Below are 25,823 nucleotides of genomic sequence, written 5' to 3'. Positions count from 1 at the left end.
TTTAAAATGCAATTCTTCAAGATTATTTACAGAAAGAATCGTGACAATCTGACTATCCCATGTAGCGAACTCAATCGATTACCTGACGTGACAAGTTGGCAACCATGGATCTGTGTTCCACGAGATACACGACTGCACTTCCACATAAAAATGTGTATCTTAAGGGAAATGTGTACCTCAAGAAGCATAGATCTATGATTCCCGAACTTGTCACGTCAAGCAATGGATTGAGTATATCACGTCGAGTAGTCAAATTATCACTACTCTTTCAAAAAATCTATTTTTTATGACAAAATTACCTTCACCCAAATCGACACATGTATTGTTGCCTAGGTACCACTTTTCATGCCAACATGCCCTCCCCCCTCATTTGGTCTTGATCTTCATCCCTAGTCTAAAACCGCCTCTTCAAGCGCCACTTCTAAAATGGAGCACACTTTTAATTTTATTTATTATTTATTTGTTTGTTTATATTATTAATATTATGTTAAAATATTAATAAAATACTATTATTTTATGTTAATGTCATATATCACATTAAAATTTTCTTAATAAAAAATTAGTAACATTATACAACAAGATTAATAACAGAATTAAAGTAATAATAATTTAATATTATTTAATTATCAATTAATGATATTATAATATTATAATAACTAATATATTATAACAATTTTTATTTTTATTATTAATATTAAAATATTGTTAATAAGAAATTAGTAACATAATAAAATAATTTTACAATATATTTTAATCATTAATTATAGAATTAAGGAAAATTTATTATAAAAAAAAATAATCACTAATAGATAGAATTAAAGTAATAATTATGTGATAATTAAATATCTATTAGTTATTAAAAATAAGAGTAATATTATAATATATCATAATATAAAATCCCGAGTGGTTGGCTTAATGGCAATTCGGACCGATAAACGGAATATGAGCATTAATTTGGAGAAGACCATAATCTATCAATTTGATGAAGCCCAGATTAGGGCCCGGTCTACTGCCTATAGGTATAATTATCAAATATATATATATCATAATACATGTTCTTTTAAGGCCCTTCCCTTGCACGATAGAAATCTATCTTACACAACTACATGATAAATCATCCACAATAATTTTCATAAGTTCCTGTAGTTGCCATGGTTTAAAATTTCGTCTCATTTCGTGTTTTGTACGAATTTTTACTTGTCGGGATGAAACATGCAAGAATCTAATATTGATCGGTCAGTATTTCGATTTGTATTGAAATGTTTCGTCTAAAATAAATAGATACAAACTTGAGAATACAAAAAAAAAAAAAAAAAATTGAGAGTGACGAATCGAATTACAGATCCAAAGTGAGAGAGAGAAACCTAGATCAGCGGAGTTGTACCGCCGGAGTTCAGTTAAGCTCCTTCCCGTCTTCTTTTTCCTCTTCTTCTTCTGGTTTGATATTTGGGAGTTAAGAGCAACAAACCCGAGTTCTCAAGGTGATAAGTTCCCTTGATCTCGGTCTTCTCGTCAAGACTGACTCATTTATACAACTTCCCTTCACAATTTTTTTAATATTTAAGATACCTGTGTTTTTAAACGAATGTCATGCCCCTTGATTTAGGTCTCTTCTTAAAGACTTCTATATTTTTTTAAATTTATGTATTGGAATGTTTCAGAATACTTTGCTAATGTTTCGGCATTGTTTTGATTTTTGGAAAAAATGAAATGGAACGAAATGAGATTTTAAACCTTTGTATGGGTCTCCTAATCAGATGCCACACTATCTTCAAATATTGATCGACCTAAGTTAATCTAACTAGGTCACGTGTATTTTATTAATATATATTTTTCAATTTTCTCCTCATGAGTAAATATATATTTGTTGTGAATTTGTGACAATTTTTAGCTCATTGGTGGGATCATTTTGGATGTTCTCCAGAATTGATAACGTACGTAATTCAGATTTTTAAGCCTTACATGTAGTACTACAGCTTGTGAACGGAACTAGAACAAGTTTTGTCAATAATAATCTTCTTTTTTTTTTTTTTAATTGTGTATTGAATTTTATTTTATTTGTGCAAAAGACAAGTATATTTGAGTTTATATTGTAAATTTATGTCCAAAGATCTTTCTTTTTTATTATAGGTGCGTACAAAAAGATCTGAATGGACGTTGTTGATCCAGACCAAATTTGGGTGATTCTGAACAAATTCACATTGTCTGTAAGCTTTGCTGGGAAAACCCGATATAAATGGCCCATGTATTTCATACTTCACACAATGAACTGGGCAATAACAGCACCAATTATCTATAGGTACATGAGAAAGGCTTTTGGAATTAGTAGATTTATCTACGATTTGATGAGTAAAAATTAAGTGTTCACAACAAATAGCCATTGCTCTTAATTTCGATCCACAGATCACCGAATGATACGGTGCCGTGCCACACATGCCTTTGCAAGTAGTAGCCCAAATCTTCATGATTGAGAGGAGGAATAACCTTCGACGAGGAAAAGAATGAACAGGCCCAGCTGTGCAGGATAGTTAGGCCATGGCTAATACATATCTTCAAAAGTTGAAAGAATCATGTTGGAGTTACACCCCATCCACAGAATCTCCATGAACCATCATACTGTCTTTTCAGAACATATCGTATTTTGTAAGTGCTGCAATAACAATCAAAATCAAAATCAAAATCAAATAAATGAATAAGAGTTTTATAATATGCCTGAAAGAAATTTTTATTTTCAGAGTTACCTATAGTAGTTTGGGTTCTTGGGCTGTGATTCATCAACAAGCTCTGCTGCTTCTTCCATAAGAGCCTCGATTTCTGCCGTCTCCCCACCAATACCATCCGACATAATGTCAGCCCGCACCACAGACAATTGTAGCAGAACGAATCTCCAAAAACACGACCTGGCTTTTGCTGATCCAGCCAAAGCTTGCCACTGTCCACCAAACACACACACACACAAAGAGAAAACTCTCCCATGAATTTAAACAGAACATAAAAAAGTACTATTAGATAATGAAAAACACTTTCCTTAGATTTTAAGTCTTACTAAGGGTCGTTTTACTCAAATGGATTGCCACATTGGCAATCCAACACTACAGCCCTCTAGATTTCATGGAAAAACTCAGATGAAAAAATTGGGGCTTGATCCAAGGTTTTGAAAATTGACAGATACTGAACTTCCACGGAACTCCCAAATTTAAAATTAAAATTCAACAGTGAAAAATAATTTTTTTATTCAAAGTACATAGAATTTTGTCCTCTGCAACCCCCTGTGGGATCGGATCATGTTTTTGGACACCACAAGGTGAGGTTAACAACCCTTAGTAAGAGTTTAAATCTTACAAAATTAGTAAGGCTAATCGGACTCCTAGAGAATGTAGCTCCAATTGGACCTCCCCCACTTCCATGTGGTCAGAAGTCAGAATCATGCAATTGATTCTGACTTTAGACATTTTAAACTCAATTGGATGATTAAGACCATCTGATAAATTGATCTTGTTTTCTTCAATATCATTTATTGAAGGAGTCCATATTTTATCAGATATTTGGGTCATTTGCTTGATTCATTACCTTGCCTGTGTGCAGTACTGGAAGGTGTGGATCAGAAATGATGAAATTTAATGAAGAATTGATTGATTTTTCAAGGCAGCCCATAAGGTAAAATTAAAAATCTAATATGTCCAACGAATCTGTACATTTACCTGAGCAAGCATTGATTCAGAAAGGACCTCAGAAAGACTCTGGACTTGATGATCGGGTCCAAGAGCTTCAGATTTGATGGCTTGCCATTGTTGTACAAGGGCTTCAGCTTCTTCGACAGGCATTTGTCTCTTGACTAACGCATTATTATAAGGCAAGAGATTGTCGACAGGTAATGAACTTTGTATACTTCCTTCATCTGGGAAATGCCTGAGCTTCTTCTCAAACAATACGAATAGCTTCCTGAGTGTTCCACCAATGTTATTCCCACCAATACAAGCCTGACCAGCTTTGTGATCCAAAGAAGCATCCATGGTCCAAGCAAGTGAGCTATCGTCTGTCTTAGGTTTAGCAAAACGCAATCGAGACAACCTCCTAGTCTGCCCAAATTGCATGTCAAACAGCTTAAATGTAATGAACACAAAGCATCCTACTACTGTAACTAAAGTGATCTTCCCCATCACATCACCCGGGATTGACCAGGTTTCCCAAACCTTCTTATGGTGTGCTCCAAGGTTTCTCTTTAGTTGAACAGATGGCACAGCAGCACTGCTACCACTACTCATCTTGGCTGCAGTCAACGGACTCGGCAAATTAGCTGGAGCTAACTGCTTTACGGCCACCCCAAGATGTCTGGTGGAGTTCAAATGTGGAAGTGGTTCCATAGAACCTACATTGTTGGGTGGAAGAACAAAGGACGATGGTCTGTGGTTCACACTTGGGACAGTCTTCGGAGTTACTTTACTCTGTTTGGTACCCCTATTAAGAGTTCTCTTCTCGCCCATGAAAAAATTGGCCTGCAGAAATTGTGTATGATCTCAACTATAGTTTCCCATCAAAAGGTCTTTTTGATAAGTTTCAAACAGCATAAAAATACTCACCAAAGTTGGAGAACAGTCACATGTATCTGGAAACAGACCAAGCACGCTATCCTTAAGCCACATTTCCTGGTCAATTTCAGCAGGTCTTCTGGCATAAGACAATATCAACCTTGAGGCTAGTAAAAAACGAAGTCCAAGGAATAGCAGTCAAGTTTTTCATCAGAGGAAGAATAGTGTGAGATGGCACCATGGATGGTAACACAAGCACCCAACATCAAAACCATCACCACTGCGCAACCCTGATTATCCGAGCACTTTTATTTTTTGGAAATTTGGAAGAAAGAACGGATATAATTAGTTTGGATGGTTAGGAACTTGGGAAGTTTTGATCAGTCCAATTTTCAGAGTTACCCATCAAAGGGAAAGGCTGTTGATTGGAAATGATCAATGAGCACATGCACCAACTGATGATGATGCTGTGGGGTCCCACCATCAAGGGGTGCCTCTCATTATTATCCTCCTTTTATTATAAAAGATTCATGTCACTTATGCCACTAAAGCACATAAATCACAAATAATTCTTAGTGAATGCTAACTATCTAATATGTATCAAGAGTCAACCGGTAATAAAGGCGACAAGAGAATAGAAACATGATTTAGAAGCAGAAGTGAGAATCAATATTCTGAACTGAAAATTAGTTTTCTTGATAAAAAGAGATCATTGTATCCCAGTAGTGTGGTTCACAGGTCAAAATAGGCTACAATATCCAAATATGAAATGAAGACATGAATATTATATTACATACCAATGATGGATTTACACCAGAATCTCTATTGACTTCTTTTCCAGAAAAAGTCGATACAAAATTCTGTGAATTAATTTCAAGCTCTCGAAGCTTTTCAGCAGCTGCCACTTCAGCACCCTGAGAACCCAATACTTATTTTCTAAAGATTCTTATATAGGTAAAGAAAGAAAAAAAAAACAGTAAAATGTACCTGCCCAAGAAGAAAAGAGCAAAGAGCTTCCTCAAATTTCAAATCAATACCTTCCGAAGCTACCAAACACTCACAAATGATCTTAGCTCTGTTAATCTGTACAACACATACCAATAGTGCAACAAGTTACGTGAAATCAAGAATCAGAATCTCAGGAATTTATCAGTCAAAATTCTCACATGTTCTTTATTTTTAGGAAACCAAAGTTATTTTTCTCTAGCACTAGATAGTGTGTTGGGCGTGCTTAAGAGTGCCACATGGCATACTCTTCATGCCCACTGACCCCATAAATGCACGCCCAACTCTTTATTAGCACAACAAAACCAGCCTGATTGATGATTCCTAGTTGTTAAATTAGAGTATTTTTTTGTCGTGAACTTGATCAAATCTTTTACACCCATAGCCTGTTTACAAAGCCTGATTTATGGTATGCTCATTTCACCAAGAGATGACCAAAGAAATGGGACGAAAGAGTGTGCCACACAGCATTATTTAGAGCCACAACAAGTGAGACTGGTAAACTCTTTATTAGCACAACAAAACCAGCCTGATTGATGATTTCTAGTTGTTAAATTTGAGTATTTTTTCATCGTGAACTTGATCAAATCTTTTACACCCATAGCCTGTTTACAAAGCCTGATTTATGGTATGCTGGTTTCACCAAGAGACGACAAAGAAATGGGACAAAAGAGTGTGCCACACAGCATTATTTAGAGCCACAACAAGTGAGACAGGTAACCTCTCCTCCCCCCCCCCCCCCCAAAAAAATTTTAATAGGTCAGGTCTTCAGCTTTTCTCCTTTATTTTTATGCTTTTGGGTTCCTCCTTTTTTGGAGAAAAATAAATGCAGTTCAGGGAGGGACTTACACTTAACTTCATAAAAGAAATTAGGGTATGTTTGGAAATGGTAGTTGGTGGGAGTTGGGAATTACAACTTCCACACTAAAATTCTAATTGGTTGTTTGGTTCACCAATTCCATGGAATTGCAACTCCAAGAAGCCCCTCGACTCCCATTTTTAAAGGAGTCAACTCCCACTTATGTTGGTGGGATTTACAAATCCAAGCACAAATCCTTAATCTCAAAAATCGAGTTGACTCACCTGAGTCATCTAGTATATAAATCATTTAACTCACTTTACATTATTTACAATCTAGATTCCTATTCAAATAATTATATTTTTCTAATAAAATAAGATGATTAGAATAAGACATAAAATGGGGATCAGATTTTACCCGAAAACCAAGTGATGATATGAATCCAAATTTAGTGGGTTTAGACCCTAGGAGTAAATCCAAAAAAAAATATGGGTTGATGTCCCTTAACCTGAGTAGGATCCGGGTCAAATACGGATCCATCTCCATATCCGCCTAGATTCAAATGATATATTGCTTCGAAAATTATTTTTTTATTTTTCAAAATATATTTTATCTACTACTTTAATAGAACAAGAATTCTTATAAAATTAATAAATTATAATAGTAAAATAGAATAATATAGCAAACAGAAAATAAATATACCAAAAAAAGTGTTGAACAGTCCAAAACCATCCGACCCAAATCAAGTAATTAGGTCGGATCGGAATCTGGATTTAGTGTAATCAATATAGTTTGGATATGATTTTAGCTAATAAGATCCGAGTCGGATACGAATTCGGATATAGATCCGAATTAAAACTCTAGATCTGGATCTGGATATGGATATGGATATGGATATACTGAGATCCAGCCCAAACCCAACCCATTTTAAACCCTAGATTAGAATGTGTTTTGTAATAACCTGAAAATCTTAAAATGTATCTCGAGGAAAAAAATTTAGATCCATGCATTGATTTAAAAGTATGGATTCTTAATTTTTAATATTTGAGGAAAATTAACTTCACCAATAGATTTAGAAGGATCGAGAAACATATTTTAGCCTATAAGCATGCCTAAATCTGAAGTCGATTGAACAAGTTATCAAATCATCTAGTTTCGCATTAGATATTTTCCCAACAGGTAAACGACACTTTAGAGACGTAATCTGAGGAAACTGATCATACCATTAGATTTGTGTCGAAAAATCACCCGAAATAGAGTATACGTTTGTCTAATTCGACATTCGGGAAAAACAATTCTCAAAATGACAAGTATGTCCCAACTTAAGTTATATAAATATCTGAATTCTATTAGAAAAATCAGATTTTTTTTATTCTCCTCTCCAAACAAATCTCAACCATTTTCTCTCGATATTTGAAACTTAGATCTACACCAAACGAGAACAATCCGAGCTTAGCCGCAGGAAGGAAAGTTATTCCTCTCGCCGAGGGTTACGCGTGAACACAAAGAAATCCGATTTTCGCGAGAAGAAAAATTAAGAGATTGGCCGGAAGCAATTTTAAACTCCGTTCAACCGTTGAATATAGCTTGAAGTAGGTTACCTTCCCTTCTACCTTCTAGTTGTGCGATAATTTCATAGAAAATCCATGCGATTGTCGATAAATTGATCGTTTCATTAAGTTTATACATATTTGAACAATTTGAATCATGTTTGCATGCTTATTTATGATTAGTTTTAGTTCATTTGATGTAATATAAGCATTTTATAGTTGGTATAATATTTGGATCGATTTTGGTCGAGTTTCGACGAAAAATCAACAATTCGGAAAGTATATGAATGTTGAGTTTGGTTCTATTTTTTTTTTTTTTGTTACTTCCATATATAGTATGTATACCCATTTCCTACCTTTATTTCATTAAAAACAGTTAAGTATTACTTTAAGTTCTTTAATAAATAAATAAATAAATAACCCGTTTTAAATTTCGACTTTGAAAAATCATTTTTTCAACACTTAGTCAAATTTTCACAGATTTCCAGCTTTTACATCTAATGGTTTTATCTTTGTTTTCGAGTCGTTCGACTCAACCAAAACCATCGAATGGAATGGTTGATGCTCTATGGATTTCGAATTACTTAAAAGGTGAAATTACTTTGATAGATATGTAGGAAATTAGATGATAGATTGATCAATTTAATTGATGGATGGATAAAGAGAACGTATGTTCTCGACTGATTGATGGAACAGTGCCTCCATTTCTACGTAGTGGTCATGCCACATAAAACGTGATAGATAGATAGAGGGATGGGATGGTTGATGGATGGAAATGACAGATAACTGTCACTGGAGGACACTACCAGACTTTGTTTGTATTTTCGATTACAAGAAATGATATATTATATACAAAATAAATTATTTTGTTTACCAATAAAGATTTGTAGAAAACCCATAAAGAGTGACGCGTTGCTGTGTATCCGGAAGTGGCGAGTCAATCTAGGATAACGCTAGATGTCATATACTCTTCGGTAGTATGGGATACCTTAGAGCATATTACAGCTTATGAAATCCGGGAATTTCTCCTACTTATTTCCTAGGGAACGTTCTGTGTAAAGGCGGTCTCTGTATAGTGTAGAGCTAGGCGGGGTTCACATGCATTGCCTCTTGATAGGCTTAGACGCGAGGGGTCTCCTGGGCTAGTTAGTGATCACTTTTAGTTTGTAGTCGTCAAACGGTCGACCTCACCGTTAGTTGAACTCAGTACTGGGTTCTTGGTCAACGGCCAGTCTGAGCCGGATAAATGGTCATCCAACCGTTGTATGCTAGACCGGCCACAAAATCAGATTATAACGATGAGATTCCACATCAGAGGTTAAGTTTGGAATATCGTATTGCCATAGCCGAGGCGATTATATCGACGTGTTCCTCTGCTCTCTTATCGATTACACTGTCGTGTTCTTATTATGTATCTTTTCCCTATTTTGTAATGATTGATAGATGTTTTCATTTAAAATATGCATATGTTACTTTAAATGACTGAATATGATAGATTAAAGTTATTATAACTGTTTACTGAATATGCTTAGACATTTATCGTATGTTACATTATGAAAACTTGCATCATTTAATTATTATGATGATTACTCGTGCATGTATGACTCGATGTTAAAACGGCGTTCATCCTGCTGAGTAACATTCCCTTGTTACTCACCATATCCTTCACATTTCAGATTATTCAGCTCTTGAGGAGCCGTTATTTGAGGAGAATTTTGAGGAGGTCCCCGAGGATGATCAGATTAATGTCTTACCGCCATCATGTCTTTGAGGACTAGTAAAGGATCCTAACGGTTTTTAGTTGTAGATAAGAGACATGTTAGTCTTAGAAATTTTTGTAATTTCATATATTATGAGACTGAGGACTTGGATGATATCAGTGTTTGATGATTGTTTCCGCTTACTCTAGACTCTCGTATAGATGTTAGTTAAATGTTTATTCCGCTGCGTATATTTTCTTTCTATAAGTATTAGTAATTGTGAATGTTCTATCAGGTTGTGTGTTTGATTACCTCACACCTCGAGATTCTGACTGATGAATCATAGGGATTCATGTTGGGATTTCGGGGCGTGACAGTTTTATTACAAAATCATATTTATTTAAGATAATAATATTTAAATTATCAAAAATTAGTTATTTTATCAAAATGTAAAACCCCCAGCTGACTCGGTCGAATATATTGACTTCGACAAAATTTTCTAAGTAATAGAAGAGTCATATCAGATAAATCAAATGCGAACAATTCATCGACTGAATTCCTACAGGAACCCAAACACTGGAGTTCATTTAAGGAGTTAGAATGAACTCCAACTCCAATCAACTTCAAATCTAAATCCAACTAACTACCACTTCCAAACACACCCTTAAAGTATATATGTTTCAAAAACAAAGAAAAACATGGTCAGATTTTCAAAAGTTTCCTGCCAATAGAACTACAAGCTACAAGGGGGAAGGAAATACCAGGTCCATATGCTTGCTTGAAAATCCAAGAGCTATATGGGCAATCATTGCCATGTAAAAACAACTGAAATCAATTATAACCCTTTGATTCTGCGACTCAAGTGATTTCTTGTTCTTGCGAGCAACAGCTAAGTCATCCCATGGAAGAAGATCGATAATTTCAGTAGCCATGAGCTTATTCAGTGCCTGGCTCAAAAAGCATGGCCAGTCTTGGACTCGGCACGAGGTTTCCACATCAAGGCCCTGTCTGAGCAATTCACGCAGGGCAGCAATTGCCCCACGTCTCCGTTCAGCATTTTCAGGTGTGTGAGGCATGCCTAGTAGTTCCAGTGTGCAAGCAGGTGCAAGTTCCTCCAATGATTCTTCAATCTAAAACTCACCCCCAATCAAATTATTCTAAGAAATCAATGAAGGAGCAAATCTAAATAGTGATTAAGAATCAAGGACAGTTTGCCAACAGATCCTACATAGGAGATCTTTGGTTAAACAAAAGAGGATCACAAGATCCTAACCATTTGGCCTTATTTTTTCATCCATCCTAACCAATCGACCTTTCTTTCATCCTTCCTAACCATCTTTGGGATAATGCCTTGATGGTGATGATGATGATTGGAGAGAATGGTCTGAAACATCTGAGCAATCGATTTTCTTCCAATAATTGTTTCACAGATCAGATGATTACGATCACCTAAACTATCTTCTTTTTTTGTCCTTTTTTCTAGGGTGGAAGGTGCTTACATGTGAGACCCATCTAATAGTCACCCCCATCATGTACCATGTATACTACTGGGTAGATTAATCAAAGTCTTATTGACTGATGGTGAAATATGGTAAAAAAATTACCCTTCAACCTCTAGATTGTATTTTCTTCAACATTCATATCTCAAGAACAAGATCAGGTTTTTTGTGGGGGGTTGAGGACTATGAATTTTGGTAACAAATCTAAAATCGTTGTTTAATATTTCCCGATTTTTTTACGAATTTATCCGAATTGAAGCCCCACCGAATTATTACGGAATCCAAATTTTGTTACTAAGCCTCAGACGAATAAATTGGTGGAGAAAGTCTAGAGAATGATTATACCTGCGATAACAATGGCATTTTCCCTAATGAAATTTTGCTTCGGAGTAAATATTGAGCACGAGCAAGAGCTTCAAATCCTTGGGATACTTTGTTTCTCTCAAACCCGATCTTAGCAATCGCACACTTCAAAGAAATACCTATAGTGAGAAAGGAAGGAATAACAATACTGCCAAAAGAACTTATAAAAGAATTCTTTACCTCTTGCTTATTTGTCTTACCTCAGCTAGTGCCATGGAGAGAAGAAAATCATGAATGTATGGCTTAGCATCCAGATGTTGTAGAGCTGCTCGGCCAATTTCAAGAACCAATTTCTCTTCTCCAACCTGTATAGGCAAAACCCAATCATATTTCTTCGGGAAGAATAATGTACAACAAATAAATCACAATTCAGAAAAGTACCTCTTGAAGGAGACAGAGAGCACCAGGCAACCAAGACCATGGAATACGAAGAGAAGATTTAGGTGGAACCTTGTCCCTTACATTACCAGCATATTCTGGTTCAAAAAGGAGCTTATCCCTGACATCCATCAAAAGCTCCTTTATATAGGAGAACAAACAAAAAACCATCACCAACAACAAAGAATCAGCTCAGTGCTACATCTCCAGAAATGAACTGCATTAATCAGATGAAAATACTACAACATGCTTCTTACTACCTGGCGAGATACAACAGCATCCAAGGTGTACCCTTCTTCGACCTCTGCATTTTTCAAATCCATCACTGACTTGACAATCTCATCCTTCTCCGATTTATCAGGAACACCAATAATCTGCAAGACAGTAAATTTGACACACAATTTGGAATTAAAACCAGAAAAACACAGAAAAGTTTGTAACATCAGAAGGGGTGCACCAGTGCCTAAACTTCTATTTTATATTAAATCGACAATCTCCTTAAGCAAAAAACAAAACAAAAAAACAAAAAACCCATAGCATTCACCCAAAATTTCAATTTAATGGGGGTCAAGGTTCCAAAGATTAAAAAAAGCGACATATCCAAAAAGTCAGCTATCTTCTCTAATGAAAGTTGAACCAAATCTTGCCTGATGGAGAAACTCAAACCACCAAACAACTATGAACTGAGAAAGCAAGCTGCCTCAAAGCTCAGCAACAATACACTTCATCATTACTAATAAGCATTATCCAATATCCATAGCAAGAAGATTAGTTGCTTCTAATCATTATTGTCAAGTTTAGGCATAATAAACACCTCAGAACAGTGCTGAAATTGAAGTAATAACACAGGAAACAAATAAACTAATATAATAATAATTTACCAAAAATCAGATTCTAACACATTGGGGAAAAAAATAGAGGTAAAACAAAAAGGAAAGAAAAATGAACGTTTCTAACCTAACCTACAAGATGCTGAAATCCATTTAATTTGCAATAAAATAGAGAACCCAAATGACACTGTAATGAATCATAGTTATTCTGACATGGAAATGATAGCCCACACATTACTTCACACCTTACATATGATCTCCAACTTGGAAAGAAAATCTTGAAAGAAGACACCCTTAAATTCATCAAAGGCTTAGCACCAATAGAAAATGATGCCTACAATGATAATAATACCTCAAGAATAAAGTTCTCCTTCCCAAGAAAAATATGACTCTTTCGACCCTTCCAGATGCCCCAACAAACAACAAAAGAGACCAATGAACAAAAGATTCTTTTGCAGTAAATGTCAAAGACTGTCAACTTTGAGAAACAACTAAAATGCAACTACTGAAAGTCCATTGGACGTGGAGAAAGAAATAAAATGGATCCAAATGTCTTAGGTAAAAGACCAATGAATCCAAAGATGATTGAATCATTCACCATTGCCTTTGCATAAGAACTATAAGTAATGCGGAACGCAAATCAAGTCCACGATCAAGAGTTCAGATGAAAATTTTGTAACTATTTAGGTTTTCACTTAATTGAGTCTAGATTTATTGTTTTGTCATTTGAAATTATTTTAGATTAGTTATTTTTTTAGTTTTGAGTTGTTTTATTTTTTGTTTATTTCCATATTTTATTAGCCCATAGTCTTAGTATAATATTTAGGGACAGTTTAGTACCTTTAGTTTATCTTTCATTTAAATTTATGAAAGTTGAAAAATTAAGAAAGAGAAAATTATGAAAATTAGGTTATGTTATGTAGTATTTTAATTTTATTAGGACTCTTGGTTGATTTTTCTTATTTATAAAATGTATTAGGGTTTATTGAGAGAATGAATGGAATAAACAAAATTACAAATATCTTTGTTTTCTTTTGAATGTTGATACATTCAACATGGTTTATGTCATTGAAATCATTAGGGTGATTCCAAGGTAAATATCATTTTTTTCTTTAATTCTCTTCTTATCCTCTATCTTCTTTTGTTTATTTGTGAGAGATTAAGAAACCATCAAGAACCCTCTAATCATTTCAAACATCCAACCCACAAACTTTGTTTTCTTGATTTTTCAAGAAATCTTTAATTCTTAATACTTGACTTCTTTGAAGTCTTGGATTCTTGAATCTTTAAACCCCTTTCTTGATTCTTGAAACCTACAAACCCCATTTTATTCTACCCTTAATCCTTCCCCACTTTCTCTAATCCTTACTTCATTAATCTCTTTTCCAAATCTAATCCAAATACCCTAAATCTTCCCCTAATCGTAATTTCAAAATGTGATAATTAAAAAGCTTTGTGTTTTACGTTTATTGGGATTTTGAAAACCCCTGTCCTATTGTCGCCCAAATCCTAAATCAAATTCCCTAAATCCCATATTTTCTTTTCTCCCCTCATCGTCGTGCATTAGTAAGTCTACAAGAAAAATGCCCCCAAGCAATGACATCATCAGTGTTAAAATCCTATCAAGACCAATCGACTAAATGGAAAATGCCACTAGATGAAGCACTAGGGCCTAGAAGATCGCTTCAAGTATGTTGAATAACTCTATTCTATTAGTTTTGTTTGTTTTTTGCCCTTTTTAATCTTTTCCACTTGTTAGACCATGTAATCACCTTTAAAGCCTAATTAGGGATTTGTAATTAATTTAACTTTTCTCTCTATCTTTTTTAACTTGGTATCAAAGCCTACATCCATCGTCCTCCCCAATCTTTGCCTCCTTGTTGCTACTCCTTCGTCCTCTTCCTCCTTAAACCTATCTTCAACACCTCTCGCCTTCAATAATGACATCATCCCTACGGGGGTTTTTTGCTCCACACCCTAATTGCACCATGCGATAGGGTTTTGAGACTTTCTTGAAGCCTTATGGCAGCAGCGTAGCCACTCTAAAGAGCTGCAGCAACAGCAGGTGCTGTTTATTGGGCCGCGGCAACAGCAGGTGCTATTTTTTGTGATTGTCAGGCCATCTTAGTGGGCTGCTATAACAGCAGTGTGCTGTTTGGGGGACTACGGCAACAACAGTTGCTATTTTAAGGCTGTCAGGCCATTGTTAGTAGGCTACGGCAACATCAGGGTGCTATTTAGTGGATGTCAGACCAAATTGATGGTTGTTTGAGGGCTGCGATCACAGCAGACTTACTGTTTGAGGGTTGTGACAACAGCAAGCTGCTGTTTGGGAGTTTCTAGGGCACGTGACAACCACTGAACCCCTGGTTAAGGTTTACGGCAGCGGCAGAACTGCTCATTGGTGCCCTACGATTGAGTTGATGGTTGTTTGGGTCACCTACGGCAGTGTTTGATCACCTTCCATGTCTCTTACGATCGTGTATTGCCACCTTTAGGGTGTTGCGATTAGTTTCTTTTTTGAACTCTCTTCAAACGAAAGCACATCTACTCTTTGATGACCTCCGAGACATTTTTCTCAGTCACTGGTAATAGTGATAGATCGGGCGGTCTTCCCTCTCATTTGACCGACTTTCCACGCATTCAAATTACAACATTGACATTAGATAGTCCTAAGAAGTATGGTGGTAGAAAGTATTATTTGGTGAAGTGGAAGGTGGTTTGCACTCCTAAAAAGTATGGAGGTTTGGGGATTAGAGGGCTAAGAGTAACTAATAAAGCTCTCCTAGGCAAGTGGCTTTGGAGATTTTGAGAAGAAAGAGACAACTTGTGGAGGAGAGTGGTTCAGACAAAATATGGAGAAAAGAGATTTGGTTAGTATAGTGACGAGGCCAGAGGAACTTATGGGTGCAGTGTGTGGAGAGGTATTTTAAAGGGTGTTCATAAGTTTGATAGGGAAATTAGATTCAACGTGGGGTTGGGGGACAAGGTTAGATTTTGGGAGGACTTGTGGTGTGGAACTTCATCTTTGTCTATTCAATTCCCATCCGTGTCCGCTTGCTCTTTGAAAAAAAATAACTCAGTTAGACAGTGTCTAATTCGGGACGGGAACACAGACTCTTGGGATCTAGGATTTAGAAAGAACTTCAATGATTGGGAATTGACGGAGGTTACATCTCTTCTAGGTCTCCTTAACTCGATCCAATTCAGAGAGAATGAACAGGACAAGAGAGAATGGTTTAAGGCTAAGGATAAGAAATTTTCTGTCAAGTCTTTCTATAATTGTTTGCTCCCGTTATGTGAGGTTTCTTCATTTCCTTCTGTTATTTGGTCCGCTCTTATTCCTTCTAAGGTGTCTTTCTTTGTATGGCTTGCCTCTTTAGGTAGAATCCTCACCTTGGATAATTTGATCAGAAGGGGTTGGGTCACTCCAAATTTTTGTTTTCTTTGTTTGAGGGATGGGGAGTCTGTTAATCACATTCTTATACATTGTTCTTTCTCCCATACTATTTGGATGTTCTTTTTATCCCGGTTTTAGGTGGATTGGGTTCTTCCTTTATTTTTTTTTAATCTTTTAAAGGATCGGAGTTTGAATATCTTCTCTTCTAGAAAAAGGCATCTTTGGGCTATCCTTCCATTGGCCATTGCTTGGGGTCGTTGGAAAGAACGCAACAACAAGGTATTTCATAGCAAGGACAGCTCATCCCACACAGTGACGTTAGAGATTATTGGGTTTCTATTCCTTTGGTCAAAGATGAACAAAGCTTTTGAGGGAGTACGCTTCCAAGATTTCTTATTTAATTGGGATACCATTTGTGACAGTTAGCTCTCAGTCGTGTATTTTAATTTTCATCTTCTTTCGTTCTGTGCTGGTTCTCTCGTATTGTTTGGGGGCTATCTCAGCCTCCCTCTCATCTTTTCTTCATTTATTTAATTTTATACTTATCAAAAAAAAAAAAAATTAGATAGTCCTAATTATCTTTTTTGGGCACGATCGGTTGAAATGTTTGTTGGTAGAAAAGGAAAGATCGATTACCTAACAAGGCAGACAAACAACCTGCATCGAATGATACTACTTACCTAATGGTTTGCTAATGACTCGATGGTCCGTTCTTAGCTGGTTACATCTATACAACCACACATTGCTGCTGATTTTATGTTCTCCAAGACTACAAAACAGATATGGGATTCTGCGAAGAATATTTACTCGTAATGACAAAACAATGTCCAGATCTTTAACTTAGAGCGTGAGATTTCCCATCTTTCACAAAGTGACTCTCAATCACCACCTATATATCACATCTATGTACTCGATAAGAAGACTTGACCTTCTATTCCGCATCCTATGCTTGGAAGGACCCTCTTGATGAGGCATTATATGCGTCAATTTTGGATAAAAATCGAGTTTTTTAATTTCTAGCCAGTCTCCAGGATGAGTTTGAGTATGCGAAAGTTCATTTATTGGGTATAAATCCCTTTTCGTCCGTACAAACTGCGTATTCTTATGTCTTAGCTAATGAGAGTCGTCGTACAGCTGTCCTATCCCACTCTTCTAGAAACCACTCTACTATGTTTGCTCGCATACCTTCTCCACAGCGTCCTAGTAGGTCTCTGCCTATCCATCAACAACATAAGTATGATCATTGTGGAAAATTGGGTTAGGTGAAAGTTCGTTGTTATGCGCTTCATGGTCGTCTTAATTAGCAACGTCAACTGTATCAACAATCCTCAGCTCATATAGTCTTTCAGTAGACTTCTGATCAGGCAATCCCATCCGTTACTACTTCCTCATCGGATTCGATATCTATATTCTAAGTTGAGCTTGACAAGTTCAGGAAATTCTTCAATCATATCGAGACTTCATCTTAGCCGGTCTCTACTTTCACTCACTTAAGAACCTTTGCATCTGAACATAGTGTTTCCACCACCTCCTCACCATGGATCATTGATTCTGATGCCTTAGATAACATGACCGGTACATCCTCCCTGTTCAAAACCTATAGTTTTTGTTCTAGTCATCCCAAGGTTCACCTTGCTGATGGTTTTTTATTTACTATCGTTGGTCGATGTCATTTGTCTATTACACACTCTTTATTCTTAACTAATACATTGCATGTTCCTCAACTTACTATTAATCTTATTTTTGTTAGCAGTATTACCAAATATTTGAATTGTAGTGTAATCTTTTATCCCTCTTATTGTGTCTTTCAGAATCTGGAATCGAAGAGGACGATTAGTACTAGACATGAAATGCAGGGCGCACCTGTTTTAGGGGTGTCAATGGATAGTCGAAAATTTGAATCCGATTCGAATTCGAAAAATTAGATATTATTCGAAAATTTCGAATATCAGATTCAAATTTAGATAGTTTTATATATTCGAATCCTTATCGGATACAAATTCGGATATTAACATTTCAAATCCGATAATATCTGATTCGAAATAATATATAATATATATTGTTTTATTTGATTTATTTTTTATATAAATAATATAATATATTTTATTTATTTATTTATTTATTTATTATATACATAGTATAATATATAATAGGTTTTTTTTATAATAAAAAATCAATTGGATAAAGGAAAATTTGTGTTTTTTTAAAATACAAATTATTCGAATTCTATACGGATATTTTATCCGATATCCGATAGGATAATTGAATTCGAATTCAGATAAAGTTTTAGAACATCCACCGAATTCGAATTCGAATTTAAATATCAGATAAAAATTTCAGATTCAAATTCAGATATTGCTGTATCCGATCCGATAAGCATCTGTTGACAGCCCTAACCTGTTTTACCTAGCACTCATTCTGTATCTCAACTTAGTAGTTGCAGTCAATCAAATAAGGCACTTATATTGCGTTGGCACTTACACTTAGGCCATATTTCCTTTAGATATTTGAAACACATATTCCCTACTTTATTTAATAATGCCAATTTACTTCATTTTTCTTGTGAAACTTGTCAATTAGTTAAACATGTTCGTTCTCCTTATTCTATTAGTATGAATACTACTGCACCTGCTCTGTTGATCTAATACATTCTGATGTGTGCAGTTCTTCCCCCATCACATCCACTCTTAGTTTTCGCTACTTTGTCCTGTTCATCGATGACCACAGTCGTACCACTTGAGTCTATCTCATGAAACACAAGAGTGAAGTATATGGGATCTTCAAGATATTGACCAGTATCAGCATCTTGTGGGAAAATTGATCTACTTGTCTATAACTCGTCCCGACATTGCCTATGCTGTTAATGTTGTAAGTCAATTTATTTACTCTCCTCACACATCTCATCTTACTGTTGCCTATCGTATTCTTAGATATCTTGATCGAGGTATTTTATTCAATAATCATGGTCATCTTCACGTTGAGGCATGGACTAATGCAGATTATGCTGGTCCAATGACTGATAAACGGTTCACTTTTGGGCATTGTACTAAAGTTGATGGCAACTTGGTAACTTGATGCAATAAGAAGCAGGATGTGATTTCTCTCTTTAGTGTTGAGTCAGAGTACAGAGCTATGGCACTTGGAGTATGTGAGTTGTTGTGGCTCAAGACCTTTCTAGCTGATTTATGTCTTCCTGTGACAACCCATTTTTCATTATATTATGATATAAATCAGCTATCAACATAATAGCAAATCCGGTTCAACATGACAAAACAAAGCATGTTGATCGACATTTCATTAGAGAGAAGATTGTCTATGGGTAGATTTGTACTCCCTTGGTTCCTGCATCTCAACAACTTGTCGATATTCTTACTAAAGGTGTTAGCAAAACTGCCTTTGAAGGTGTCTTGTCCAAGTTAGGTGTTGCCGATATCCACGCACCAACTTGAGGGGGAGTGTTGAATAACTCTAATCTATTAGCTTTTTTTCTTTTGTCCTTTTTAGTCTTTTCTACTTGTTAGACTATGTAATCACCTTTAAAACCTAATTAGGGCTTTGTAATTAATTTAACTTTTCTCTCTATCTTTTTTAGCTAAGTATCTATGCTTCGTCAGACCTCTAGGTTAAGTAGGCAACCATTGGTGTTCCTTGTTGGAAATCCTTGATACGTCGGCTCTACTTTGCTCTTTACCTAGTTTTGTCTCTCGATTTCAAGTTGTGAATGATCTTACGAGTCGTCAATGCAACGAAAGCTTGCTTGAAGTATATACACTTTGTCAAAGCTCTAGTCGGCGATTATGATGGGGAAAAAAAGAATAAAGAGGAACATTAGTATTTCTTGACTCTTTTCTGAGTCAATTGTGTGTTTTGAGTAGGATTTTGGGTTCCTTTGGAGCAATTTTAGGTCTACCAATAAATTGTAAAAGAAAGGTGTTTGGGTGGGGGAGACCTCTTGCCTGGACTTGTTAGCGGCCTCATTTGGTTTTCAAGTGAGTTCTCTTCTAATCATGTATCTGCATTTTCCCTTGGGGACTATATTCAAGAGCAAAAGTATCTAGGATCCGGTGATTGAGTGAGTGAGAGAGTGAGGCAAAGTTCATGGAAAGTGTCATAATTATGCAAGGGAAGGAAAGTAACATTGATAAATGATATAGGGTAGAACACACAAACCTAGAGTTTATGTTAAAAATATGGTTCTATGGTGAAATCTCAAGAACTAGGAGTAACGAAGAATCTATATGTTGAGCAAAACAGACTAGAAACTTTAATTTAGATTTGAGATTGATGGAATCAATCGCAAACACTAAAATTGAGAACCAATATCGGACTCTTACGCCCAAAAAAATAAATAAAGAGAAGAAAAGTCTCTTCTTTTTTCTTTTATTAATCAATCTTCAAGAAAACTAACTCACTGAATTTGTTTATTGGAACTCCTTATATACATAACTCCATAACAACTTAGAAACCTTCTAAAATACTAAAAAATAACTTCCTTGTCTATCTATAACATTTTACTAACCTTCTAATCCTATTAGAACTCAATTTGAATATCTAAAAGGACTTTTAATTATAACTTAAAAAATACAAATGAATTTTAAATATAAAATGAATCAAAAACTAACCTAGAAAAGAAACTTTCTAAAATTAAAATAGAAACTAAGACTACTTAAACAATCTAAAAAAAAAAAAACTCAATAAAAGAAAGAGTCCTAAGAGAAGTTGGACTAGGTCTTGAGAACCGATCAAAGATTGGATCAAGTTGACTCAATCAAACCGAGTTGTCTCGATTTTGACTGATTTGACTCAATAAATGTTGTTAATTTCTTTCTTCGACGCATCTTAACTTGATCATAGGTATTGCGATAAGTGTCGACAAGCCTATCTACATCAATAAAGATTACTTCGGCGAGTATTCCGATCTATTTTCTCTCCTCATTCACAATTCCTCACAGTGTGGAGGTGAAGCTTGATAAGTTGTTTCGTGATTTTCTCTAGCATGACAAGGAAGGTAGAAAGACCATAAGGTTGGTTGGCAATGGATTTATATACCTAAAAACCAAGGCAGACTTGGATTTAGGAAGTTGGGGAGGATAAGCTCGGCATTGTTAGGAAAGTAGCTCTGGAGATTTGGGGTAGAAGAGGGTGATTGCCAAAAAAGTTCGGGGTGGAGTACCACGAGTGCAAAAGTAGAGGAGCCAATAGTTCGTATGGGTGTGGAGTGGGGAAAGAGGTGCTTAAAATCTTTCATTGCTTAAGGAAAAAGGTGCGTGTCAAGGTTGGAATAGGAAATAGGATCCATTATTGGGAGGACAATTGTTATAGGAAAGGCCATTAAAGGAGCAATTTCCAAGTTGTTTTGGTATTTTTCAGATGAAAGAACTTATGTCTTCATGTTTTATGACAGGGAAGGATGAGGTGGCATAGAAGTTTGGTTTCAAGAGATCTTTCAACAAGTGGGAGTTGGGTGATGTGAGTAGATTGTTAAGAACCATAGGGAACAGGTTGGAGAACTGTAAAGTATGGCATGGATCAAAGAATGGCATAATATTTCTTAGTGAGAGATTTTTATCATACTTTTACTGAGAGATTTTTTAGATAACTTCTAGGCATATCTCCATAGGCCAAAGATTATTTTGGATTATTAAGTTCATCCTCTATGTTTGTCTCCATGTTAGTCAATGGGAGCCCTTGTGGCTACTGACCTCTTCCAAAATTCTAGAGGTTTGAGGCAAAGGGATCCATATGGCTATGGAGGCGCCACACAAAATGATAGTGAGGGTTGTAGTCAATGCAAACTTGCCAGGTTTTATCTTGGGCAAGGGAAGCCTTATTTTATCCCATTTACAATTCATGAACGATATGTTAGTTTTCCTTAATGTGTCAAGTGAGCAATATACATCTATCGACGGCATTTTGTGTTGTTTTGAGGCGATGTATGGATTGGCTCTTAATTTTCAAAAAAATGCAAAGTTTTGGGTGTTGGGAATGTCACCTCTAATGAATCTAGTTTGCACCATGGATTGTCAAGTGTAATCCTTCCCAACATCACATTAGGGGCAACATACAAGAGTAAGCCCATCTGGGACCTCAATTATAGAGAAAGTAGGAAGGCTCTAAGCTCTTGGAAAATGAAATACCTATCAAAATGGGGGAAATTGGCTATGCACAAAAGGACCATTGACAGCATTACAACCCACATTTCTTTTTCTTTTTTTCTTTTTTTCTTTTTTTGATAAACAAGCAAGTTAGTAGTTAGTAATTAGTGCATGAAGGCGGGTTTTAATTTAGTTCATGGTATAAACACTCACAGACTTTAACCGACTTAACAAATTGGCACATTCTTCTAGCCTACTTTCTATCATTATTCACAACACTTACAAGTGTGGAAGCACAATTAGATAAGCTCTTTCACAAATTTCTACGACATGAAAAAGACGAAAAGAAGTTTTATCTGGTCAGTTGGAATAGTGTCTGCTTTCCAAAAAAATGTGGTTTGGGTCAGAACATAGCAACTTGTGGAGAAGCGTTGTTCAAGTTAAATATGAAAGCATTTTGGTTGGGAGAGGAAGGACACACAGCCCTCTTTTGGTTGTAGGGTTTGGATGGGTATCCATAGAATTTTGTAACAAGATCACGTTTACAGTGGGTAAAGGATCTAGAATTCATTACTGGAAAATCGTTAGTGTGGTAGAACACCTCTCAAAGAGCAATATCCTCATTTATTTGAAATTCTTCTAAAAAATCGATATTCATTGGAAAGTTCACGACAAGGCATGCTCCAGCAAAATCTTGGTACATGGGTTTAATGAGAGCTTCCAACGTTTGGGAGAATGAATATCTAGCTAGTCTCAATCTCACTAGCATTTTATCCCTTGTTCCTATTCATTTTGAGAACGAAAATTGTTGGGTGCGAAAAGATAAGGATGGGATGTTTTCGGTTAAGTCATTTTACAACTTGCTTTCTCCTACATCGTTATTGGAATTTCCCACATAAAGTTATTAGAAATCCCCAAAGTCTCGTCCAAAATCTAGTTTTCTCTTGGTCGGTTGCATTGAATAGATTTTAATGATGCATTGAATAGATTTTAATGATGAATCCTATTATCCTTCGATGTTTCATTTCCCCTAGTTGTTTGTTTCCCTTTGTGTACAAGTGATGAATTTGCAAATCATTTACTCCTCTACCGCAATATCACTCATGAGAAATGGCCCTACTTTTTTTTCCTATTCCAAACAGTCGTTTTTTTTTTTCAACCCAATCTCTTCTTTCTTTTAGGGGAAACAGTCACTTGAATCCTCCTTTGTCAACTCGAAAAGGATTTTGTGGTGTTTTAACAATAATTTCCCCGAAGTCTCATCCAAGATATTTTTTTTAATTTGATCAAATGCATTATATAAGATTTTATCAATGGACCGTATTATCCTATACGGTTTCATCTCCCATAGTTGTCGCCTGTTGTGCCGCAAATCATTTACTCCTCCATAGCAAATCACTTATAAGATATGCTCATATTTTTGTCAATTTTCCACACAGCCAGTTGTTTTTCCCACTCGGTCTCTTCTTTGTTGGAGGGTGGTGGTAGTCCCTTGGATCTTCCTTCCGTCAACTCAAAAAGGATTATTTTTTGTGCTTAATGCCTTTTTTCATGTGTTGGAGGATCTAAAAGGAGAGGAATTGTCAAGTCTTTGAGGGCCAAGACCACACACTCCAGTAAATCATTTTAAGCATAATAGGTTTAATGTTTTATAGGTGTAAAATCTTTGAAGATATTAAAGGAATTTTCTTTGAAGAGTTCATACTTAGATGGGAAGTGGTTTATAGAATGACATGGAGCAAACCTTTTTTTTTATAGGGAAAAAATGTGGAGCAGACTTCAATATTGTTTTGCTTTGTTCGCTTTTCTTTGCTGACTGTATTTTTTTTCTTGTTTTCTTGTTTTCTTGTTTTCTTGTTTTCTTGTTTTCTTGTTTTCTTGTTTTCTTGTTTTCTTGTCATGTAACCAATTGGTCATCTTGGCCACTATTCATTAGTTTAATCTATACCTATCAAGAAAAATAAATAAATAAATAGCTAAAGCCGAAAATTGGCCAAATGGTGCTTGAGATAAGGATTGATAGAACAATTTAACTGAGAAAGCCCATCTTGACTTTGGAATTGCACCCAAAGATATTCCTCCAGGAGAGAGATTGAAATAACAAATAAACAATAATAAGGTTAGAGAAAAACTCAATTTCCCAATCCTTTTCCTTTTTGATAATGCAGGATTTCCCCACAGCATTTTGGGATAAGACTAGTCCCTATGGTCAGTTGCCCCAACTCCATAGAAGTTTCTCAATGTGCAAATAGGAAGAAGTCAGGAAGCTATGAAATTTCAAGCACACCATTTTGGGATAAGACTAGTCCCTACGGTCAAATGCCTCAACCCCATGGAAGTTTCCCAACAAGCAAATAGAGCGAAGTCAGGAGGCTATGCAATTTCGAGCACAAGAAATTACGAACCAATTCCATGTGGGTAATCACTTAATCCTCAATATTTCTCCGGATTAAAGTCTCACAAGATTTCTCCCTAATCACAAACCATGTATTATTTTTAGAGGGAGTAGAGTACATTTAAAAACAAAGCTAAACTAAGCTTTGAGAGGAGAGTTGCCACACCAATGATCCTCCCCCAAATCAAAGCATGTTTCCCTCGCTACCTGAAGTACTAACACCCTATTTAATACATTTTTTTCACATTAGAAAAAAAAAACCTATCAGGGCACTGATTAGTCATAATAATGAAGGCAACTTCAGAATACGTTGTCTACATGCATGCCAGATATAATGTTTTTTGTTTTCTTTGATCAGCAAGCCTGTTTTTAATAAATTCAGTAACTTGTTGCTGGTAGGAATGTCTTGGTTTTATCACCCATTGACTTTAACAACTAAGCTAGCTGGCACCTGCACCTCATACAATGTAAAACCATACAAATCATAAATTCACTGAAACTCCCACAAGTTGAAAACCACTATAATGAAATTAAGATCCCAAATTAGGCACACACACTCTCATCCTGGGTTAATTATAGCCAGCACAAAGCTCTGCATCCAAGCACCCCTAAATTCCTTCGCCATTGCTGTCTAACTCAAAACTTACCTCTACAAGCAATTAAACTAAAAATGCATTTCAGCATATCAGAGTAAAATCTCAATTTATATCGATCTCATACAAGCTCTCTAACACTCGTGAGATAAAATTTGTTTTGACGGGATCATTTAAGACGCATTAATTGTAGCAAATCACAACCATTATTACAACATAAAAGAAGATTTAAAAAATAACAGACCTGGTAGCAAGTAACAGGAATCTCAACGCCAACGCCACTTCGAATCTGGCCGTTATTCTCAACAGTTGTCTGTAACTCCGTCACATTCAATCTTCCTCGACTTCCAACGAAGATCTCTCTCCATCGTCTCGATCGAAAACCTAGAGAGAAAAACCTTGACGAAACCCTAGAAAAAATGGGGTTTCTTGTGCTAGTGAGAGAAACCACAACCCTTAAACCTGAAATTTTGTGCTCATCGAGACAACAACAACGACACGCGGGAACGCTCGACATCAAATTAGCGAAAGCCATCTCGAAAACAAAACCCTAACTTATTCTATGAAACCATCGCCAGTTGAGGAAAGCTTCGTCTCATCAGATATCAGACCAAAAACGAAACAACCGTTGTGTCGTCAGTAGTGTTCCTTCTTGGAGGTTTTTAGTGCTTCAAAAGCAGGGAAAGC

General features: G+C 35.9%; 1 protein-coding gene across 1 annotated transcript; it reads right to left on the bottom strand.

The window, feature by feature from the left end:
• Positions 1 to 2,201: 2,201 nt before the first annotated feature.
• On the bottom strand, positions 2,202 to 25,823 carry LOC147401640 (plastid division protein CDP1, chloroplastic-like). Its single transcript, XM_086442989.1, has 12 exons — positions 25,381 to 25,823; positions 12,084 to 12,197; positions 11,827 to 11,964; positions 11,646 to 11,750; positions 11,428 to 11,550; positions 10,345 to 10,713; positions 5,517 to 5,612; positions 5,327 to 5,443; positions 4,581 to 4,646; positions 3,702 to 4,496; positions 2,742 to 2,932; positions 2,202 to 2,650 (listed from the first exon to the last, which is right to left on the bottom strand). Exons 1-12 carry the CDS (start codon positions 25,669 to 25,671, stop codon positions 2,569 to 2,571), a joined length of 2,487 nt encoding a protein of 828 aa, XP_086299115.1. The 5' UTR covers positions 25,672 to 25,823; the 3' UTR covers positions 2,202 to 2,568.

The sequence above is a fragment of the Akebia trifoliata genome, chromosome 5, assembly GCF_017979445.1.
Source record: "Akebia trifoliata isolate Shusen 1 chromosome 5, ASM1797944v1, whole genome shotgun sequence".
Classification (NCBI taxonomy): domain Eukaryota; kingdom Viridiplantae; phylum Streptophyta; class Magnoliopsida; order Ranunculales; family Lardizabalaceae; genus Akebia; species Akebia trifoliata.
Note: the sequence above shows the minus strand (reverse complement) of the source record. Positions and strands in the feature narration are given on the sequence as shown.

Bases quoted from the DNA above. Each gene is read 5' to 3' on its own strand.
- LOC147401640 (XM_086442989.1), bottom strand. From the start codon at position 25,671: ATGGCTTTCGCTAATTTGATGTCGAGCGTTCCCGCGTGTCGTTGTTGT. The intron at 10,714-11,427 runs GTATAATCATTC...GGTGAGTTTTAG, and splicing joins AAATGCCATTGTTATCGCAG to ATTGAAGAATCATTGGAGGA. The intron at 4,497-4,580 runs GTGAGTATTTTT...CAATTTCTGCAG, and splicing joins GTGACTGTTCTCCAACTTTG to GCCAATTTTTTCATGGGCGA.